The sequence below is a fragment of the Acipenser ruthenus genome, chromosome 2, assembly GCF_902713425.1.
Source record: "Acipenser ruthenus chromosome 2, fAciRut3.2 maternal haplotype, whole genome shotgun sequence".
Lineage (NCBI taxonomy): Eukaryota > Metazoa > Chordata > Actinopteri > Acipenseriformes > Acipenseridae > Acipenser > Acipenser ruthenus.
The window spans coordinates 114,893,329-114,914,228 of NC_081190.1; the positions used below are offsets into that span (position 1 = coordinate 114,893,329).

At 37.8% G+C, this 20,900-nt stretch overlaps 1 protein-coding gene across 2 annotated transcripts in view; it reads right to left on the bottom strand.

The window, feature by feature from the left end:
* Positions 1-20,900, bottom strand: part of LOC117408483 (PR domain zinc finger protein 5-like) — a 76,782-nt gene that overhangs the window by 30,306 nt on the left and 25,576 nt on the right. For both annotated transcript variants that reach the window (XM_034013490.3, XM_034013489.3), the window contains exons 9-13: positions 18,165-18,249; positions 17,578-17,735; positions 12,273-12,366; positions 11,340-11,500; positions 8,080-8,173 (exon numbers count right to left, since the gene is read on the bottom strand). In XM_034013490.3, the coding sequence (XP_033869381.1) occupies positions 8,080-8,173; positions 11,340-11,500; positions 12,273-12,366; positions 17,578-17,735; positions 18,165-18,249 (592 nt within the window). The remainder of the gene's footprint in view (positions 1-8,079; positions 8,174-11,339; positions 11,501-12,272; positions 12,367-17,577; positions 17,736-18,164; positions 18,250-20,900) is intronic.

Consider the following 20,900-nt stretch of genomic DNA (forward strand, 5'->3'; position numbering starts at 1 on the left):
GCATAACTTAACCCAATGAAACCAAATGAACTGTTTCAGCACTACATCTGCATATGATTTAGCCATTACAGTAAATTAACTTAAACATAAAACAATACTACTGCAAAAACACAAGACAGGGAAATGGTTTCAGCTTGTAATTCACCATAGCTCATGTTATTTACTAATATCATCACACTGAGGTTTCTGTTTACTTAGTGTAACCTTTTAAATTGACACAGTAAACTTAAAACAGCTAAAAATTACCTTTGTGCCTTGTGCAAATAAAGACAGACATCAATAAAAACAAAATACATTACCAATAACTTTTTACACAATTATTATACCAAATTAATCACGATATATTACCAATTCTAAATTATTTTGCGTGTTTAAATGCATCACACAGACTCTCGCATCTCTATCAATGTTCCAAAAACTCACTTTTGGTCACATTTTACTAAACATTTTTAAACTAATATATAAACAATTACCATGACGAACATTATCGTATTCATCATAGTAAAGTTGAGTTCTTACCTGTAAACAGGAACACATTTCAAGTTTGAAACTCATTGTCTGGAGCTTGGTGTTATTTACATTATCATTGATGCACTGCAGTTTGAGGTTCAAGCTACATCTGCATATTTTAAGTGGATGAAAATACTTTTTAAAAACATCCTTTTCTTATACCAATATAGTACAAGCATAATTTAAATAGCAAACTGTATTTAACTGTATAGTATTTCAATTGTGGGGAAACTTCAACATTTCTAGAAATATATTCCCTAGTTTGCAAATAGCAAGTGATTTATTGTACTTGTCTTGGCTTCACAGTGTTTATGATCACAATTTACAATGAAGCATTAGAATCTGTGTGACCAACGGGAAGATTTAAGACCACATCAAGCACAAATCCCTGGCACTCCCAGAAAGCAGTTTGCTGACAGGATATGGCAGCGCAAAGCCTTGCAATGTTGCGAGTGAGCCCTCGGATGCAGGCTCTGTCTGTGCTGGTTTGTTAGTGTGAATGATGGATTACAGAGCAACAAGTCTAGCTTGGGTCTCCATGTGCCTTCACTCAACCCAAACCAACTCAAACACTCTGCTAATGCCAGCTATTGTTAGACCTCATTAATGTGTGGCTCTTTCCAGATAAAGGCAAAATGGAGAGGGGGGAGAGGAAAAAGGTCTGCAGGGGGGTCTCGACCATACGCCAGTTATTAAAGAAGGACTGAAAAATCTCCAGTTTGGTTTCCGCCATCTGCAAAGCCTTCTCAAAGTTGAGTAGATGTGAATTCAGCTGAAGTGGCCACATGTCATCAATAAATAACCAGCCTACTGTTATGAAGTACTCTACTACTTACATGTGTTACTTTCCTTTTCTGCCTTATGTGCTGTGCCTACTGCCTCAATATCTATTTCATCATAATCAGCTGATTTCTTATTTTCATGGTTTTTAGTTTGGCAGAAAGAAAAGTACTAAAAGAGCCTGCAGAGTTCTGGAACAAAGTCTTATGGACAGATGAGATGAAGATTAACCTGTACCAGAGTGATGGAAAGAGGAAAGTGTGGAGAAAAAAATAACTGCCCATGATCCACAGTACACCACCTCATCTGTGAAACATGGAGGAGGTAGTGTTATGACTTGGGCATGTATGGCTGCAACTGGAACTGGCTCACTTGTCTTCATTGATGATGTGACTGCTGACGGCAACAGCAGGATGAATTCTGAAGTGTACAGAAACATCTTCTCTGCTCAGATACAACCAAATGCCTCCAAACTCATTGGACGGTGCTTCATCAGCAACCAAGGAGTTTTTCAGGGCCAAAAAGTGGAAAATTCTTGACTGGCCAAGTCAATCACTCGATCTGAATCCAAGTCAACATGCTGAAAACAAGACTGAAGGCAAAAAGCCCCCGAAACAAGCAGGAATTGAAGATGGCTGCAGTACAGGCCTGGCAGAGCATCACCAGGGAAGATACCCAGCGTCTGGTGATGTCTATGGGTCGCAGATTTCAGGCAATCATTGTATGCAAAGGACATGCAACCAAGTACTAAACATGACTACTTTATTGTACATAATGTTAATTTGTCCAAATATTTTTGGTACCCTAAAATGGGGGGACTATGTACAAAACGTGCTGTAATTTCTAAACGGTTCATCCGACATGGATGAAAATACCCTCAAATTAAAGCTAACAGTCTGCACTTTAACCCCATAGTCACTGTATCATTCCAAAGTGCTGGAATACAGAGCCAAAACAACAAAATATTTGTCACTGCCCAAATACTTTTGGAGTTCATTGTATATGTCTATGAACAGAAATAAGCTATCACATGTGCACCCTATATATGTACACACTTATATATATATTTTTTTAGAAATCTGATTTAGGTAAGGGGTAAGATGGTAAGATGTAGCTTTAATAGGGTAGCCACTAAATAGCAGGTAGAAGTTCCACCATGACCACAGTGTGTAGAACAAAAGAATCATAAAAATAGCATTGGGGACTGTAACAGGGGGAGACCTGTGCTGACTCTTCTGATGTGTTCATAGTGCTGCAGGGAGAGGGCAGCGGGCCGTCAATATCCGCCTGTCAGTCATGGCAGTGACACGGAGAGGTGGGAGAGTGGGTGTGCGGACTTTCCTTCTCTCTGAGTGGCTGAGAGGCGGGTCTTGGGGGAATTGCTGGCCCTATAAAAGTTAACATTCTGCTGTTCCCTCAGGTCTGCCCTCCGAGACGTAAAAGGTGTGCGGAAGCGCTGGAGAAAAATCAGCAGGGACGGAAATCCCAACAAGAAAAATAAATAAACAAATAAAGAAAAGAATTAGCGGTAGCGGGGAAAACTCTTGGGCAGCCCCGGTAAATAGTGTATAGCAGGCTGAGGGAGCCGCTAGTGTAGGACGGAAACCCCGGGCCGTGCGGGGTAGCGACGGTTGGGGTGAAGCTGCCAAGCGCAGCACCTTTTATTTTGTAGTTTTGTTTTATTTTTCCTGTTCCTTTCGCCTTTTGATTATTGTTTTGTTGAAACTCTGTACCCTGTACCGCCCCGGTATAGTTGTGGCTCTGTCGCTACCATAGCTGGTACGGCAGACCACAGACAACAGCGCCCTCTGCGGGCTGAAAAGAAATTAAGTGCCCATAATAAAACTGGGCACCTGTGCGGTGTTTCAGAATTACTTCTGTGTGTTGTGTCAGTGAATTGCCCACCACCCTTCCACAGGGACATATTAATAAAGCTTTTCTTCCTGCGCAAAGTTTTCTCTACTTTAATCTAAGTGAAAAAAAAAATAGCTAGTGTTTCAGAACTAGACTAAACAAACTTTTAATGTTAATTTGAGGGCTCCTAAAAACACCTTATTTGTTATTTTCTACTTCAGCACTGGAACAAAAGCTTAGTATCTTATCATCCAGAATTAAAACTGCAAGCAAACTGCATGCAAATAGTGCCCTTTGTTACACTGGTCTCCCATCATATAAACCAGGAATGCAAGTACAGAATAGCTTTCTGTGCGCATCTTTAGCATTTGTTTTATTAGCCATTTTCTTGAATGGGTACAAAAGTTAAATGTGTATATGTGTATATGTGTATATGTATATATATATATATATATATATATATATATATATATATATATATATATATACACACACACACACACACACACACACACATACACATACACAGTACTGTGCAAAAGTTTTAGGCAGGTGTGAAAAAATGCTGTAAAGTAAGAATGCTTTAAAAAATAGACATGTTAATAGATTATATTTATCAATTAACTAAATGCAAAGTGAGTGAACAGAAGAAAAATCTAAATCAAATCCATATTTGGTGTGACCACCCTTTGCCTTCAAAACAGCATCAATTATTTAGGTACACTTGCACAAAGTCAGGGGATTTTGTAGGCATATAGTCAGGTGTATGATTAAACAATTATACCAAACAGGTGCTAATGATCATCAATTCAATATGTAGGTTGAAACACAATCATTAACTGAAACAGAAACAGCTGTGTAGGAGGAATAAAACTGGGTGAGGAACAGCCAAACTCAGCTAACAAGGTGAGGTTGCTGAAGACAGTTTACTGTCAAAAGTCATACACCATGGCAAGACTGAGCACAGCAACAAGACACAAGGTAGTTATACTGCATCAGCAAGGTCTCTCCCAGGTAGAACTTTCAAGGCAGACAGGGGTTTCCAGATGTGCTGTCCAAGCTCTTTTGAAGAAGCACAAAGAAACGGGCAACGTTGAAGACCGTAGACGCAATGGTCGGCCAAGGAAACTTACTGCAGCAGATAAAAGACACATCATGCTTACTTCCCTTCGCAATCGGAAGATGTCCAGCAGTGCCATCAGCTCAGAATTGGCAGAAAACAGTGGGACCCTGGTACACCCATCTACTGTCCGGAGAAGTCTGGTCAGAAGTGGCCTTCATGGAAGACTTGCGGCCAAAAAGCCATACCTCCGACGTGGAAACAAGGCCAAGCGACTCAACTATGCACAAAAACACAGGAACTGGGGTGCAGAAAAATGGCAGCAGGTGCTCTGGACTGATGAGTCAAAATTTGAAATATTTGGCTGTAGCAGAAGGCAGTTTGTTTGCCGAAGGGTTGGAGAGCGGTACACGAATGAGTGTCTGCAGGCAACAGTGAAGCATGGTGGAGGTTCCTTGCAAGTTTGGGGCTGCATTTCTGCAAATGGAGTTGGGGATTTGGTCAGAATTAATGGTCTCCTCAATGCTGAGAAGTACAGGCAGATACTTATCCATCATGCAATACCATCAGGGAGGCCCCAAATTTATTCTGCAGCATGACAACGACCCCAAACATACAGCGAAAGTCATTAAGAACTATCTTCAGCGTAAAGAAGAACAAGGAGTCCTGGAAGTGATGGTATGGCCCCCACAGAGCCCTGATCTCAACATCATCGAGTCTGTCTGGGATTACATGAAGAGAGAGAAGCAACTGAGGCTGCCTAAATCCACAGAAGAACTGTGGTTAGTTCTCCAAGATGTTTGGGCCAACCTACCTGCCGAGTTCCTTCAAAAACTGTGTGCAAGTGTACCTAGAAGAATTGATGCTGTTTTGAAGGCAAAGGGTGGTCACACCAAATATGGATTTGATGTAGATTTTTCTTCTGTTCACTCACTTTGCATTTTGTTAATTGATAAATATAAACTATTAACATGTCTATTTTTGAAAGCATTCTTACTTTACAGCATTTTTTCACACCTGCCTAAAACTTTTGCACAGTACTGTATATATATATATATATATATATATATATATATATATATATATATATATATATACACACATACACTACCGGTCAAAAGTTTTAGAACACCCCCATTTTCCCAGTCTTTATTGAAATTTAAGCAGTTCAAGTCCAGTGAATAACCTGAAATGGTACAAAGGTAAGCGGTAAACTGCCAGAGGTTTAAAAAAAAAAAGTTTAGGTTACCAAAAACTGAAAAATAATGTACATTTCAGAGTTATACAAAAAGGCCTTTTTCAGGGAACAAGTAATGGGTTAACAACTTACAGCTGTTCTGCAGCAATGGAAGTAAATTAAGCCTTGAAAGTTAATGCTAACAATTCCTACAGGTGTCCCAACTTTTGTTGATTACTTACAAACCCTCTGTCTGTATAAAAGCAGTGTTGGAACAGACTGTGTTACTACACCCTCTTAAGCATTATTTGGACAGTATTGTACTGCAGGAAGTAGTATATTGCTCTCATAATGGCGAGAAAAAGGCAATTAACAAAGGAAGACAGACAGACCATTATAACCCTTAAAAGTGTAGGTCTTTCCTTTAGAGAAATTGCAAAGAAAGCCAAGGTGTCAGTGAGTACAGTTTCCTACACCATCAAAAGGCACTTGGAAACTGGAGGAAACTCTTACAGGAAGAGGTCTGGCAGACCCAAAGCCACAGAATCAGAAGACAAGTTTCTGAGAGTCAACAGCTTGCGTGATAGGCGGCTCACAGGACAACAGCTTCAAGCACAGTTTAACACTGGTCGAAGTAAGCAAGTCTCAGTTTCAACTGTGAAGAGAAGACTTCGAGCTGCAGGTTTGACAGGTCGAGTGGCAGTAAGAAAGCCAATGCTAAGATGGCAAAATAAGAAAAAGAGGCTTGCTTGGGCCATGAAGCACCGCCAGTGGACTACTGGAGACTGGAAGAAGGTCTTATGGACCGATGAATCAAAATTTGAAATCTTCGGTTCATCACGCAGGGTTTTTGTACGCCGTCGAGTAGGCGAAAGGATGGTTCCTTGGTGTGTGACACCAACTGTCAAACATGGAGGAGGAAGCGTGATGGTCTGGGGCTCTTTTGCTGGATCCAGAGTCGGCGACTTGCACAGAGTGAGTGGCACCCTAAACCAAAACTGCTACCACAGCATTTTGCAGCGCCATGCAATACCCTCTGGTATACGCCTAGTTGGTCAGGTGTTCATCCTACAGCAAGATAATGACCCAAAACATACCTCCAGGCTATGTCAGAACTACCTTAGAAGAAAAGAACAAGATGATAGGCTTCAAATCATGGAATGGCCAGCACAGTCTCAAGACTTAAACCCCATCGAACTGGTTTGGGATGAACTGGACAGAAGGGTGAAAGCAAAGCAACCTACAAGTGCAACACATTTGTGGGAACTTCTGCAACAGTGTTGGGAAGAACTTTCCGAACAATATTTGATTTCCATTGTAGAAAGAATGCCACGAGTGTGTTCGGCTGTTATATCTGCAAAAGGTGGCTACTTTGATGAGTCAAAAATTTAGATTAAATTTTGTTAAACAAAACGATTCCATGATTTCTTTTTTATCTCCAATTGTTTATTTGTTCTATGCTTTAATTTCAGAGTACATTGAGACATTAAACTGTGTAAATTTCAATAAAAACTGGAAAAATGGAGGTGTTCTAAAACTTTTGACCGGTAGTGTATGTATGTATATATATTATATATATATATATATATATATATATATATATATATATATATATATATATATATATATATATATATATATATATATATATATATCAATAACTTATTTAAGCTGAAACTATGTGGGGGGTATTTTTGCAGGTTGTGCAAGTAGAAACAGAAAACCTGACATAGCGAAAAATACACTTGCCCACCAAGGGTTAACCCCCCCCCCCCATCACACAATTAGATACGGCATTACTGAAATTGTACCTCAATTCAACAATGTTAAGGGCTTTCATCTTGACAGCTATTTATGGTAGATAGAGAGATAAGGAAACCAGCTGCTTTATAGAAATGCATGTACATAACTTATGTAGACAGACAGCTCTCTGTCGTGTCTTTTCGTCATAACATACTCCTTACTTCAAAAATGTAATAATATTCAGCCGTCTTGAATCTCTCATTTTTTAAAGTGGCTTCCAGTGTTCCAACAAAATTGTGCAAAGTGATAAAAAGTGTTATTACTTGTACATTTGATCATTACACTTCACATTAGATTTATGTGTCAGCATATTGTAGCCTGCAAAAATAACTGGAGGGTAGTATATGCAGCATTAAACAATATTCAGTACCATGTATTTATCTTTGTACATTAACCGACGTGTAATTAATGAAGAGCCATAAACATGCTTTTATAACAAAGGAACTGTAATCTTGAAACTTTTAAAACAGAAGTAAAAAACCAGCACACTTTTATGCAGGTTTAAGAACTGTATCAGCGTGTTAGAAAAGAAAGAACTGCAAAATGTATTCACGCATTATTATCTCTGTAGACTTAGGCCCTGTCCATACTAGCATAACCGTGTTCGAGAACTAAGCTCAAAACTGAATTCTCTAAAACTTAGCCCAACAGGGTTAGAGCGTTCACATTGCAGTGATGAAACTGGGGCAGTTTAACCTGGGTGTTGTTGAAACATACTGCAAACCTACTTCATATACCGTAGTCCAGCACAATACAAACAGCTCCATGCAACTTTGTTATGAACAATAATGGACAAGTTCCTTGGGTTTCTATTGACCCTGTTTATTGACGCTTCAACTCATTTTGGCCATACTAAAGTGCAATACAAATAAAATAATCCAATGTCATCGTTTACCTGTATGGCTCCTGATGTGAACTCTCAGGGTCCCGTTACTTGCAAACTTCTGGCCACAGTATGGGCATATTTTCTCCTTTTCTCCAGTGTGGGTCTACAGTAATATAATGAACGCAATATTGTGGGAGGAGAAAAAAAAAGAACATTATTAATGTGAATTGAACTAAAAAAAGACAGTACACATATGAAGATTAAGCATATTTGTCATTACAGTATATTTACAGACCTTTACTGCAAGCTCCCTACAGAAACTACTGTATTACATTTGTTTTATCTGGCACACAAACAAGAGAAGAATTAAACCACCACTCATACACAATCGCTGAATTGTAGCATGCACACCAAGAACCTGATCTTCTGCAAGATACTCGGAGGACAGCTGACAAACTTACTAAGGATTACAGTATTCTACAGGAATATTTATCTTTCTCGTGCTGCAGTATCCATCTGCCTGAATATCACTGGCTGGCTTCTTCATAGAAAACCTACACTGGCTCGCTTTCATTTCATTGTCCTGTCTTTCTATTGAAGAGACCCTTACAGCATAGCAATAATAAATGCTAACGATACAAATGATGAGTGCGTTTATTGTGATAATATTCATTCCAGCAATAGAGAAAAAAAATGTAACTCCACAGACTGCCAGTTCAAAAGATCCTTGTTCAGGAAAATCTAAATAGCCACAAGGGATCAGACTTAATTGCTCGATCCCAAAGCTATCCCTGTGTGGAGAGTGGCATCACCAGCTACATAACCACACTGGCTCAGCATTCAAAATGCGGCTGTGCCCGTCCCAATGAGCCACGCTACAAGAGACCAAGTGCATTCAAATCAAACTCAAGAGAGTGAGATATAATAGTGGGTATTTCTGTTATATTTTATAATATGCCAAGGGGACATTTTAAAATTGAAATGATCAGATAATGATTTTGCTCCTAGCAGCTAACACCTTAATTCCATGTTTTAAATACTTCATTATCACAGACTTTGTTTCACTAATTTGCCCCAATATTTATTTCAGAGAAAATGAAAAGCATGAAAGTCTGTTGTGAAATTGGAAGAATTACAAAGCTCAGTTGGTGCCTCTAGTTAATATGAGTACATACTTAAAGTTTATTTTTTTATTTTTTTATAGTTGGTCTGGTAAAACTCAATCAGGTTAAATTGCACAATGACTCACAAATCCACCACCATACTCTGCACAAAGGCCTATCACAGGGCAGTCTTCAGCACTGGAGACCATAGCAACAGCATTCAAGCCAGTCATGGTGTTTTTTTTTTTTTTTCAACTACAACTACTAGCTGAAATAAACAAAACTGATGTTTACAAGCTGAAACAGAATACATTAAAATAAAAAAATAAAATAGAAATAAACAAGACCTTGCATCTCTAAATAAAGAGCTCTAAGAACTGTGTTTTCAATAGCCAAATTCAAACCCATTATTTGGTCTTTACCCACACTGACTCTATTATTTTCTACAATAAAACTCAGAGCACACTGTTTTGATCCGATGCATTCGATTAAGTTGCATGTCTTTGCTGAAGCTCACAAGGTAGTATTTTAGCAATTCGTTTTGTAGTGTGCCAAGAATGGATCCAATTTCAGCCAAACCCCTAATTATAGCAGACATCTGAGAAATGTAACTTTATAATCTACGGTGTGATCTTTTCTGGGCTTGGTATCCCTGTTGAAACAGAAGGCCTGAGTGAGATTTTTTATAAAGTCTTTTCTGCTTAAAACACGTGCAGACATACACCACTACTTTAATGTCAAGTCTACATAAGATAATACAACCATTTACATATATTAACCAGTACTGGAGCACTTCATTTAATTTAAGAATCTTCACATTTATTTTTTCTGTTTGTTAGAATCAGAGCTTGAATTTTCTTTCTCGGTGCCCAAAATACTGTCATCTATCACTCACCTTCAAGGGGAATGTATTGCTTTTGTGACGACTTGGATTAATATTAGTTATCTCAGTAATGGCCCTGTGACAGGAATAGCTGGGTGGTGACATCAGACAGAAGTAGGAACTAAACAAACCAGTACTGCAGATCAAAGTCAATGACGCGGCACGCCGTTTTATTTTTAAATAACAAAAATAAATAAAAGGTTTAAAACACAAAACACACTTGCTCACAGAGCGAAAATAAATATTTTAAATAAAACAAATCACGAACACAAAATATAAATACAGGTCAGGCTGGGCAGTCACTGTCACTGTTCCTGTATATTTTAAAGTTCGTTTTCTCTCTCCTCGCTCGCTCCTCATACACCCACCACGAGTGCAGCGAGCTGCAGGCTTTTATGCAGGTGACCATCTCCCGATTAGCAACAAATTAAAACACCTAATTAATTCGGGAAATGGCCACCTTCTGCACGAGTTTATTAATTACTGTGAATGGGGTTTTCCATCCATGCTACTAACCAAAATAAACAAAACACATGGCTACGCCGTCAATAAATAAATACAAATAAACAATAACAAAACACGCAGCGCTTCGCCATCATAGAAATACAATAACTAAATCATAATACAAAACAAATACAAAATAACACACTACACAGGGGCGGAGGGGGAAACCCTGTTCTAAAAATAAACAAATACATTTAAATCAGCAGGGCTTACTACCACCCTGCTACAGGCCCTGACTGACAGATTATTATTTTGTTTTCATCTCAATACCTGCTTCAGCACTTCCTTATGTTTCCTGTCAGCCCATTTCATTCAAACTGGTTCCAGTATCCACATCAAAAGACATATTTACACTCTGTGTGACGGTGTTTTAATCATTACAGTAGAAAATTATGTTGTGTTGAGAAGAGAAGATTCACACATGCACGCACACAAACACACACACACACATATATATACACACATACAGCCAAAAGTTTTGCAACATCCTATAGAATTAATACATTTTGCTTCATAAAGTGGAATGAAACATGCTTAATAATGTTATGTTAACATATTACATACCGCTCTGTAGTTTCCCATATACTTAACGAAAAACTGACAAAAAATGAAAAATGTGGCATTTCGAAATCTAACATGAAATTCTACTATTATGGGCTTCCAGTAGACTTTTGCAATATTTGTAGTTTATTTCATTACATGGTGTTAAATAAAAGATCAAAACTATGTTCACATAGTTCTTTTTTTTTTTTTGGCTCAATCCTACAATGCTAGGTGATGCTCCGCTTTTGGCATTAGCTGCATATTGGCAGAGAAGTCCAGTTTTCATAATCACTTACTTTCTTATGACTCTTCAGCACAGAGGGAGTCACAAAGGCCTTCTCGCACAGATCACATTTATATTTCTTGTGCCCTTCATGCACCACCTGAATATGAACATTTAAAGTGTCCTTCCTTTTGAATGTTGCATCACAATGATCACACTTGAATGTCCTTTCACCTAAAACAAAAAACAATATCAAATAAAATCTATACAGGAAACGTTGCAAACCACCATTATTGATCAATAATAGTAATTAATGAAGAACAGAAAGAGCTTATTGATAGGAATATCTGTTTAGGAAGTCCAGTCTATCTCCTGTGTATTTCATTAATGATTCAACATGGAAGAATGGGAAAATAATGTACATTATCATTCACAATCAGTCTACCAGTCACAGTGTTACTAAGTATGGAGATCCTTAAGAAATACACAATTCATAATAACCTGTCAGTGGATTACTGCATGCTGAAATTATGCATAATTGCTTGTATTATATGCTAAACAGAATCATATGTACAGTAAGGCTTCCTTTTTTTTTGGTTTGCTTGTTTTTAATGAGGACATTGTCACTCTTTTTTAATGTACCAATTCATTTATAGCTGGCTCTTTGAGCTAAAATATATATATATATATATATATATATATATATATATATATATATATATATATATATATATATTATATATATATATATATATATATATATATATATATATATATATATCAAGCAATTCAGAATATTAGAAAGGGTTAAGTATTCTAGTAAATGTATTCTTTTGAAAATATGCTTTACATTACGATAGTATGCGCTGAAATGCATTTGAACACCTGGATTCCACATTTCTACTCTCTTCCTCCGGAGTTCTCTGGTTGATGTTCTTGGCTACACTGGGAACTCTTCTCTGAACTGACAGCTTGAGTTTGCACAGTGCAAACTGCAGCTACTTACTGTTGTGTATCAACAGGTGTCTTTGCAGGGAGAACGGCGTCCTGAACAAAGCTTTACATTCCTCGCACTGGAATGGTCTCTCTTCAGAGTGAGTCTGGAGATGAAAGACAAACCTGTCTGAGAGTTTGGATGGTGGAAAACAACAACGCGCAATCAATGTAATTATACCGTCCCACCGCAGGAATCCAGATAGAGAAGCTGCTGTGTTAAACACACCCACTTTCACAGTTAAACTCAGTCTGCTCACTTATTTGGGATTGATCCACTCTCTCAAGAGGGGGGAAAACAGAAATTAACAAAAGGGCAGGGTGCTAACTGCTAGGGCATTATTTATCCCTCCACCCCATCACCCTCATTTCCCTCAGTATCTGGGAAAAGATTGCAAGATGCTCAGATTTGCCTTGAATTCAAAATAGCTTTGGTATCCTAAAAATCCTTAGTTATTAATCTAGTTTTAACCTTCCATAATATACCCAGCCCTCCTGCTGATGTGTTAACTGTGCAATCTAATTGAAACAAACTGCCAGCAAACATTCTCAGATTCTATGATTAAGGGCAGTAGACTGACTATGTTGTTAGCGAAATGTATAGAAAACAGATATATCAATACACTTGGAATGCAATTCAATATTTAATTATAGAACGTTTGAAAATGTATTTTCAAGTTGATAAATGTGTTAATATGTATTAAAATACATGAATATGACCAAGTAAAGAAGCACCATTAACACCAGTACAGACACTGCCCAGTACCGGATTAATACGACCATGTAAATGAAGCACCATTAGCACTACACTGCCCAGTACCGGATTAATACGACCATGTAAATGAAGCACCATTAACACTACACTGCCCAGTACCGGATTAATACGACCATGTAAATGAAGCACCATTAGCACTACACTGCCCAGTACCGGATTAATACGACCATGTAAATGAAGCACCATTAGCACTACACTGCCCAGTACCGGATTAATACGACCATGTAAATGAAGCACCATTAACACTACACTGCCCAGGACCGGATTAATACGACCATGTAAATGAAGCACCATTAACACTACACTGTCCAGTACCGGATTAATACGACCATGTTAATGAAGCACCATTAGCACTACACTGCCCAGTACCGGATTAATACGACCATGTAAATGAAGCACCATTAACACTACACTGTCCAGTACCGGATTAATACGACCATGTAAATGAAGCACCATTAACACTACACTGTCCAGTACCGGATTAATACGACCATGTTAATGAAGCACCATTAACACCAGTACAGACACTGCTCAGTACTGGATTATTTCTCAGTTCCATTGCATGTGTTCAGCAACGTGAGTCTTCAACACCTTCTTGATAGCAGAAACCGAAGAGCTTCAGAGATGCTGCTGGAACTAAACAAGCTTGTTTCAATCTGCTCAGCATTGGTTGTGTGGTAATGCACTATATCTGGATTGAGACCAAGATTGTATCCAAATAGCTAAGGTTGTTTTTGGCTGTGGAAACAAGACTATCCCATCTGTAGAAACTATATATAAAACCACACTTTAGCTAAATAAATCACCATGGGGACCACAGTTAGTACACTCTGCACTAGAAGAGATATGCATCACCAGCAATATAATGCCGTGTTCACACTGGGTCAGTTTAGAGGGTTTGGTCTGCACTCTGTACGGTTCGGTATGTTTGGTGTGAAGTGTGAATAACAAAGTCCGCTTGGGAGACTAACCGTACCGAGTCCATCTAAAGAGGTGGTCCTGTCTGTTTGGCAAACACACAGAGTCTGGTTCTCTTGCTCAACGTTAATGTGAACAACTGCTGGATTCGATCCTTTTGCACATAGGATACAAACTACACAAGGTAACCTGACTAGGAAGTAAACATTTCGTGCCTAGTTTAGTTCATATTCTGAGGAAACAAGTAGAGCAAAAAGCTAAAAATGTCTCCAGGGAACTACATTAGGATGACCTCATTTTAGACTTCATTTTCTGACCTGATTGGAAACAGTAAAATTGTTAATCATCCTGGTTCTGCTTTTGTGTTTATTTGTTTTGTATTTATTTTAGTACAAAACTGTATCACAGCGTCAGTGAATTGAAGAAAAAAAAAAGTCCCAGTTTTTCACTGTGGAAATCTGGTAACCCTAACTACATGGACAGTACGAGAAACTGAAGCTGACAGAAATTTGGTCAGACAATAAAATCTGCCGAACTGGACAAAACATAGTAATACAGATGAACCCTCTTTATATCATGATTGCCGTGCAGGTATAATTCGTGATATAAAGCGTGTCATGATATAAACCGGGTTTCACGTTTGTCTATGACAGCACATAACAAGTGCGAGAAAAAACGGTGAATTAAAGAACAGTGTTTTAATACTGTACATTTTTTAGTCGTTCTTTACATTTAAACAAATGCATGTAGATTACTACAGGACACAAACTTTTTTTGTTTATTTTTTTTGTAAACCGGAACGAAACAGTTTGTGTCATTGTCTAAAAAAAGGCATGAATTGTCGACTGATGAGAGCTATCAATTAGGGGGTACACTTGGTGTTTTTTTGTGTGCATTTGTACAGGGTGCAATTTGTCAAATTTCCAGAGGGAGGGATAAAATAGACAAACAACAAAACCTCATGGCACGCCTTGACACATCTGTAGAGCACAATGTAAACAGTTAAGAGAATCACTACGTTACATATTTATACCAAATCAACTGTTAAAAAATCTTTAGGAATCACACATTTGCCAAATCTGCCAGCATGCAGGATAAATGCAGTTATTTTTTATGGATACGGTATCAAAAGGCAATAACAAAAACTACCTATGTTACAGCAACTAAAATTAAAATGTTAAAATGCACTCATGACAAGTACTTGCATTGTTACACATAACCTCATTGGTAACAACAATAAATGGAATATAATACAACATACGTATTTTAACAGCTTCATCTGCAGTAGTTAATTGTTGTTAATCTTGGCATTGTTTCCACTCTGCTCAGTGGGTGACTCGGCAGGTAAAAGTTCCAGTCTTTGGCTCTGGGGCTGTTTAAGAAAAGCAACTATGGATTTTTAGTGTCCTGTCTTCATTTTTTTTCTTTAGCATTAGTATGCAGTTCAGATGATAATAAAAAAATAACGGTGTGAAATACAGCAACTGAATGACGTTGACGTAGTTGATTTTCATTGGTTAATTTGCCTTGCTACGGTGCGTACAGCACTACTGCTGGGTGACAATGACGGGTGAGTGGAATCCGAGCCTGATCCATCTTATGATCCGGCTCCCGTGAAACCAAACTCCATTCCATTACTTTTATTTATTTTTTTTTAAATCATGTTAATACAATGTGCTACTGATCTTACGGTCTGAAGTGCTTAGTCAGTTTGCGTAAAAATGATGCAGCATACATTTATAATTTTAAATATGTTTAAAATTTCCTGAAGAAGTAATTGTAAATTCAAAATTTTTTTAAATCAGGTGGGATAAATTTATACACAAAACGTGACAATAAGCTGCTTGTGAAATGATACTAAGAGAGGTAATTTCTCAAAGAACCTATGGTGTATGGCAAGTGGTTTTTTGAAAAATCGTGATAATAAATGGGGTATGATATTAACGGGAGGTGGTATAAAACGGGTTAATCCGTATATTCATATAGTCTTTTCTCAAATGACTTTGATTAATGCCGACTATTATTATTATTATTATTATTATTATTAATTTCTTAGCAGACGCCCTTATCCAGGGCGACTTACAATTGTTACAAGATATCACATTATTTTTACATACAATTACATTATTTTTTTTACACATTATTTTTACATACAATGACCCATTTATACAGTTGGGTTTTTACTGGAGCAATCTAGGTAAAGTACCTTGCTCAAGGGTACAGCAGCAGTGTCCCCCACCTAGGTTTGAACCCACAACCCTCCGGTCAAGAGTCCAGAGCCCTAACCACTACTCCACACTGCTGCCCACATTAGGAGAACCGTGCAGCATTGCGTAAACTGCATTATTGGGAGCAATACATCAATAGCTGCCATCTTTCAATATACCTTGCAGGATATTGTAAACATCTGGTTCATGCACCACAATAAACAAAACATGTGCACTTGCAAACTGCATTGTGAACACAAACGAACTCGGTCCTGAACAAATCGGAAAAGGACCAAAAATACTTAACTTTAGCTCACATCCAAACGAACTTGGTCCCTTTGCTCACAGAGCAGTGTGAACAGCAAGCAAAATGATACATTGTTTCACACACAAATGCCGCTACTGAGCCATCTCATATTTTTTTTAAATACAATTCACACACCACGAAATTGCGCAAATATATATATATATATATATATATATATATATATATATATATATATATATATATATATATATATTTCAAGAAGAGTCCAGCTCTTCACACAAAAGTAGAGAGTGAAAATACGGTGGATGCTGGTATTTGTTATATATAAACGTTGTAATAATGCTTGTGTGAACACTCCACTTGGGTAACAGAATGCAAACATGGTGAGGTATTTTGGAACCAAACACACCCAAGATTTTTGGATAGTGAGTGGAAAAAACATTTTTGCATGGGAAGAGAAACATTTGAGTGCCTGGCTGAACAACTGCGTCCCGTATACATGCAGTCACGTGGGATATTGACTTTCAATCCACGGCCACTATAGCGCTTCAGTACCGGCATAGCATTTTACACAGGAGTTAAGACGGTTCAGTGAGACGGCATAAAATATGACGGCTCTGTGACGGTATAGGCAATTCACACAGACCAAAATGCCGCATCAGTGCCAGTTCTGAGCCATCATAACTCGTCTGTGTGAAAAGAGTATCTGACTGTGGATGCTACACCATATGGCAAGTAACTTGATCATGGCCCATTTCTAGAGGACACTTTATTTTTAGGGATTTTAAATGACATTTATCTGCTCATGAAGTATCCTGTAAATCTGGGAATTATATGGAATTACAGTACCAGTCTACCTAAAACTATAGCTTTTACCTCTAAAATAACCTGTTTACAGGTCTGCAGTGTTGAAAGACTTAGACACATGTATTTGGTGATTAGTTGATTTATTACATGTGTTTAAACACAATTTGTACGATTAACAATAATCTTAATTCAGACAGATTTGTGAAACCACTGGATTATATAATAAAACAACCACCAACATTAAAAAAAAAAAAAAAAAAAAACTTTAATCTCTTATTCCAATATCCTATTGCAAAGCCCTTACGTTTGTTAATCTTTCAGAAAGAGCGAATCAGTCTGTTACCTTCTTGTGGTTCTTGTAGACATTTCGATGTGCAAACTCCTTTCCACACAGCCTGCACTTGTAGGGCTTGTCTTCACTGTGTATGATCTTGTGAGCTGTTACCTGGTCGAGGCGTTTAAAAGACCTGCTGCAGACCTCACAGGTGTAGGGGCGTTTCTCTGTGGGAAGGGGTGTTAATCTTCAACAATACAGCAAGGACAGATGAAAGGGAGAGAATATTCTCCTCAGAGAGAATTCTGCAATTAAGTCAGAGCAATTAAGTTCAAACCACTTAGATGGGCTTTCATTTTTTACTATTAAATCACTTCTTAAAAGAGGAACACTTGAATCTAGAGAAACTGGCACATTCTCAGCAATCCTCTTTTCTAAATGCAAAACTCAAGATTCATTGTCTTAAATCAAAAAGAGAATGACTTCAAAGAGGAGTACAGACATCACATAAAGCACATGAATGTATGCGCACATAGGACTCCTCCAATGTTAGTGTCTTCATTACAAATCTATCTAGAACATGTCATTCCTTCCAAAGTGTTTCCTTGTGCTGTGTGGGAGACTCTTATACAACAGACACAACCTTGCCCCCCTACCTGAATGGGTAATCATGTGTCGTTTGAGCTGGTTAGTTGAAATAAATTTCTTGTCACACTCTGGACAGTCAAAGACTTCATGGACCTGCAAAATTGCAGATAAATTGCGACAATTACACAAACACATAGTGCTTCCTTGTGGTGAACTTTGATGATACCCGAGCCTGCTGCTGTGCTAACATTCACAATAGCAAGGAAATAATCTTTAAGAATATAAAATTACATCTGAAAGAAAAAAAAAACATTTCTGGAGAAGGGAATAAAGCATATTAACATCACTTTGTGTAGTAGGAAAGATATCTCTTATGTGCAATATCTGAACAGCTCATAAAAAGGAAATATATATATTATTATTAAAATGTTATTACGAATTTGCAGGTTTTGAAAAATTGTTTGCAAATGATAATTCTGTTGTAAATTACTTAGCAGAACAATGGAATTTTCAGTAATGTTTAAATTAAATTAAAACTTTCCTAAAGGACAGTATAAAAGCAGACATTTACCAAGTGAGTCTGAATCTAAGCAATTTAATCAAAGGCACTGGTGGCGCTGTACTACAAATCTCTGGACAATGACGTCTGTCAATTCTCTGGCTAAGAGAACACCCCTCGGGTCTCTAAGACGGAGTTAGCTACCAGACACAATATGAATCAATAAATAAATAAATATTTATTACTTGTCATGATGCATGTGCATCAACATATGAAATGACCTGAATAAGAGAAAAGCAATACGCAAGCGTATGTTAATAAACTATAATAATAAAGTAACAGACAAACTAACGTTAATAAACTAACCGTCAAACTAAATTAACACAGCACCCCTACACACATTAAAAAATGCAGCACCAACTCTAGATTAAATTATGAATACATATACAGGAGCAATATTCAAGACATGCACAACATTCTTTAACAGAAGCAACTCACCAGAATGGGAAACACAAATTGCTCGCCGACTTATGTCTGATTCAGGTTTTTTTCAGGAGCTTAAACAATTTCCAACTTTTTGTAGCAAGAGAAACAGCAGCGCTTTTTGCAGTTTGTTTACATGCCATTTCATAGTGATGAGGTGCACTCATGAAAATCAGAATGCAAAACGAAACAATGATATCACGGCGGTTCTTGAAAGATTAAATAAACCAACCAGAGTGCTTCAAGACACTCTCGCGATGACAAGTCACTTTTGAAAAGACTGAATAAACCATTTTAATTTAAGTTTGATGATTATGAGTTATCAGGTTCCAAAACAGTCCTGTATCAGTTGTGAACGAATCACGATCAGTGCCAAGAAGGTGTTCTTTTAAGCGAAGTTCCTGTTCCTTTAGCCGGAGCATTTACAATGGGAAATATCTGTTTCACCACAAGGGTGTTCTCTTAAGCGAAGTGTTTTCTCAGGAAGTGTTCCTATAAGTGGAGACTACTGTATATACATAACTCTGTGTTACTCAGTCTTGCCTACCCATCCTGTAGTTTAATTATCGGTGTGCTGTGCAGTGGGTTAATGAACCAGTTAGCAAAGGGCAAACCAATGTGGTGTTCACAAATGATTTGGAAATAACAAAACCACTACACTAAAACTGGCACCTTGACTAAACAAGGAAAGCAGGGCTCACATTGCTACCCCCTCTGTATCAGGGAGCTCGTTTCACACTGTTAGCACTCCTCTCTCAAGTCTGGTCATGGACGGTCCCGGTGTGGTGTACTGAATGTATTTGCATGTATTCACAGGTGAAATCTTCACTGTACTACAATAAACATTTCCAGTAGAATTCTGGGTAGAAGAGTGACTGGCCTCCTTATTTGTAGCAGTAAAGTAGGATTCATTAGGGTTGTACAAATAGAACATAAGAAAGTTTACAAACGAGAAGAGGCCATTCGGCCCATCTTGCTCGTTTGGTTGTTAGATCTTATTGATCCCAGAATCAGCTTCTTGAAGGATCCCAGGGTGTCAGATTCAACAACATTACTGGAGAGTTGGTTCCAGACCCTCAGAATTCTCTGTGTAAAAAAGTGCCTCCTATTTTCTGTTCTGAATGCCCCTTTATCTAATCTCCATTTGTGACCCTGGTCCTTGTTTCTTTTTTCAGGTCGAAAAAGTCCCCTGGGTCAACATTGTCAATACTTTTTAGAATTTTGAATGCTTGAATCAGATCACCGCGTAGTTTTCTTTGTTCAAGACTGAATTGATTCAATTATTTTAACCTGTCTGCCTTTTAAACCCGGGACAATTCTGGTCACTCTTCTTTGCATTCTTTCTACAGCAGCAATATCCTTTTTATAACAAGGTGACCAGAACTGAACACAACATTCTAGATGAGGTCTTACTAATGCATTGTAAAGTTTTAACATTTCTTCCCTTAATTTAAATTCAACACTTTTCACAATATATCCGAGCATCTTGTTGGCCTTTTTTATAGCTTCCCCACATTGTAGATGAAGACATTTCTGAGTCAACAAAAACTCCTAGGTCTTTTTCATAGAGTCCTTCTTCAATTTCAGTATCTCCCATATGATATTTATAATCCACATTTTGTATTGCCTGCATGCAGTACCTTACACTTTTCTCTATTAAATGTCATTTGCCATGTGTCTGCCCAGTTCTGAATGCTGTCTAGATCATTGAACAGTGTTTGCCACTCCTCCTATTTTTGTGTCATCTGCAAATTTAACAAGTTTGCTTACTATACCAGAATCTAAATCATTAATAAAGATTAGGAATAACAGAGGACCTAAT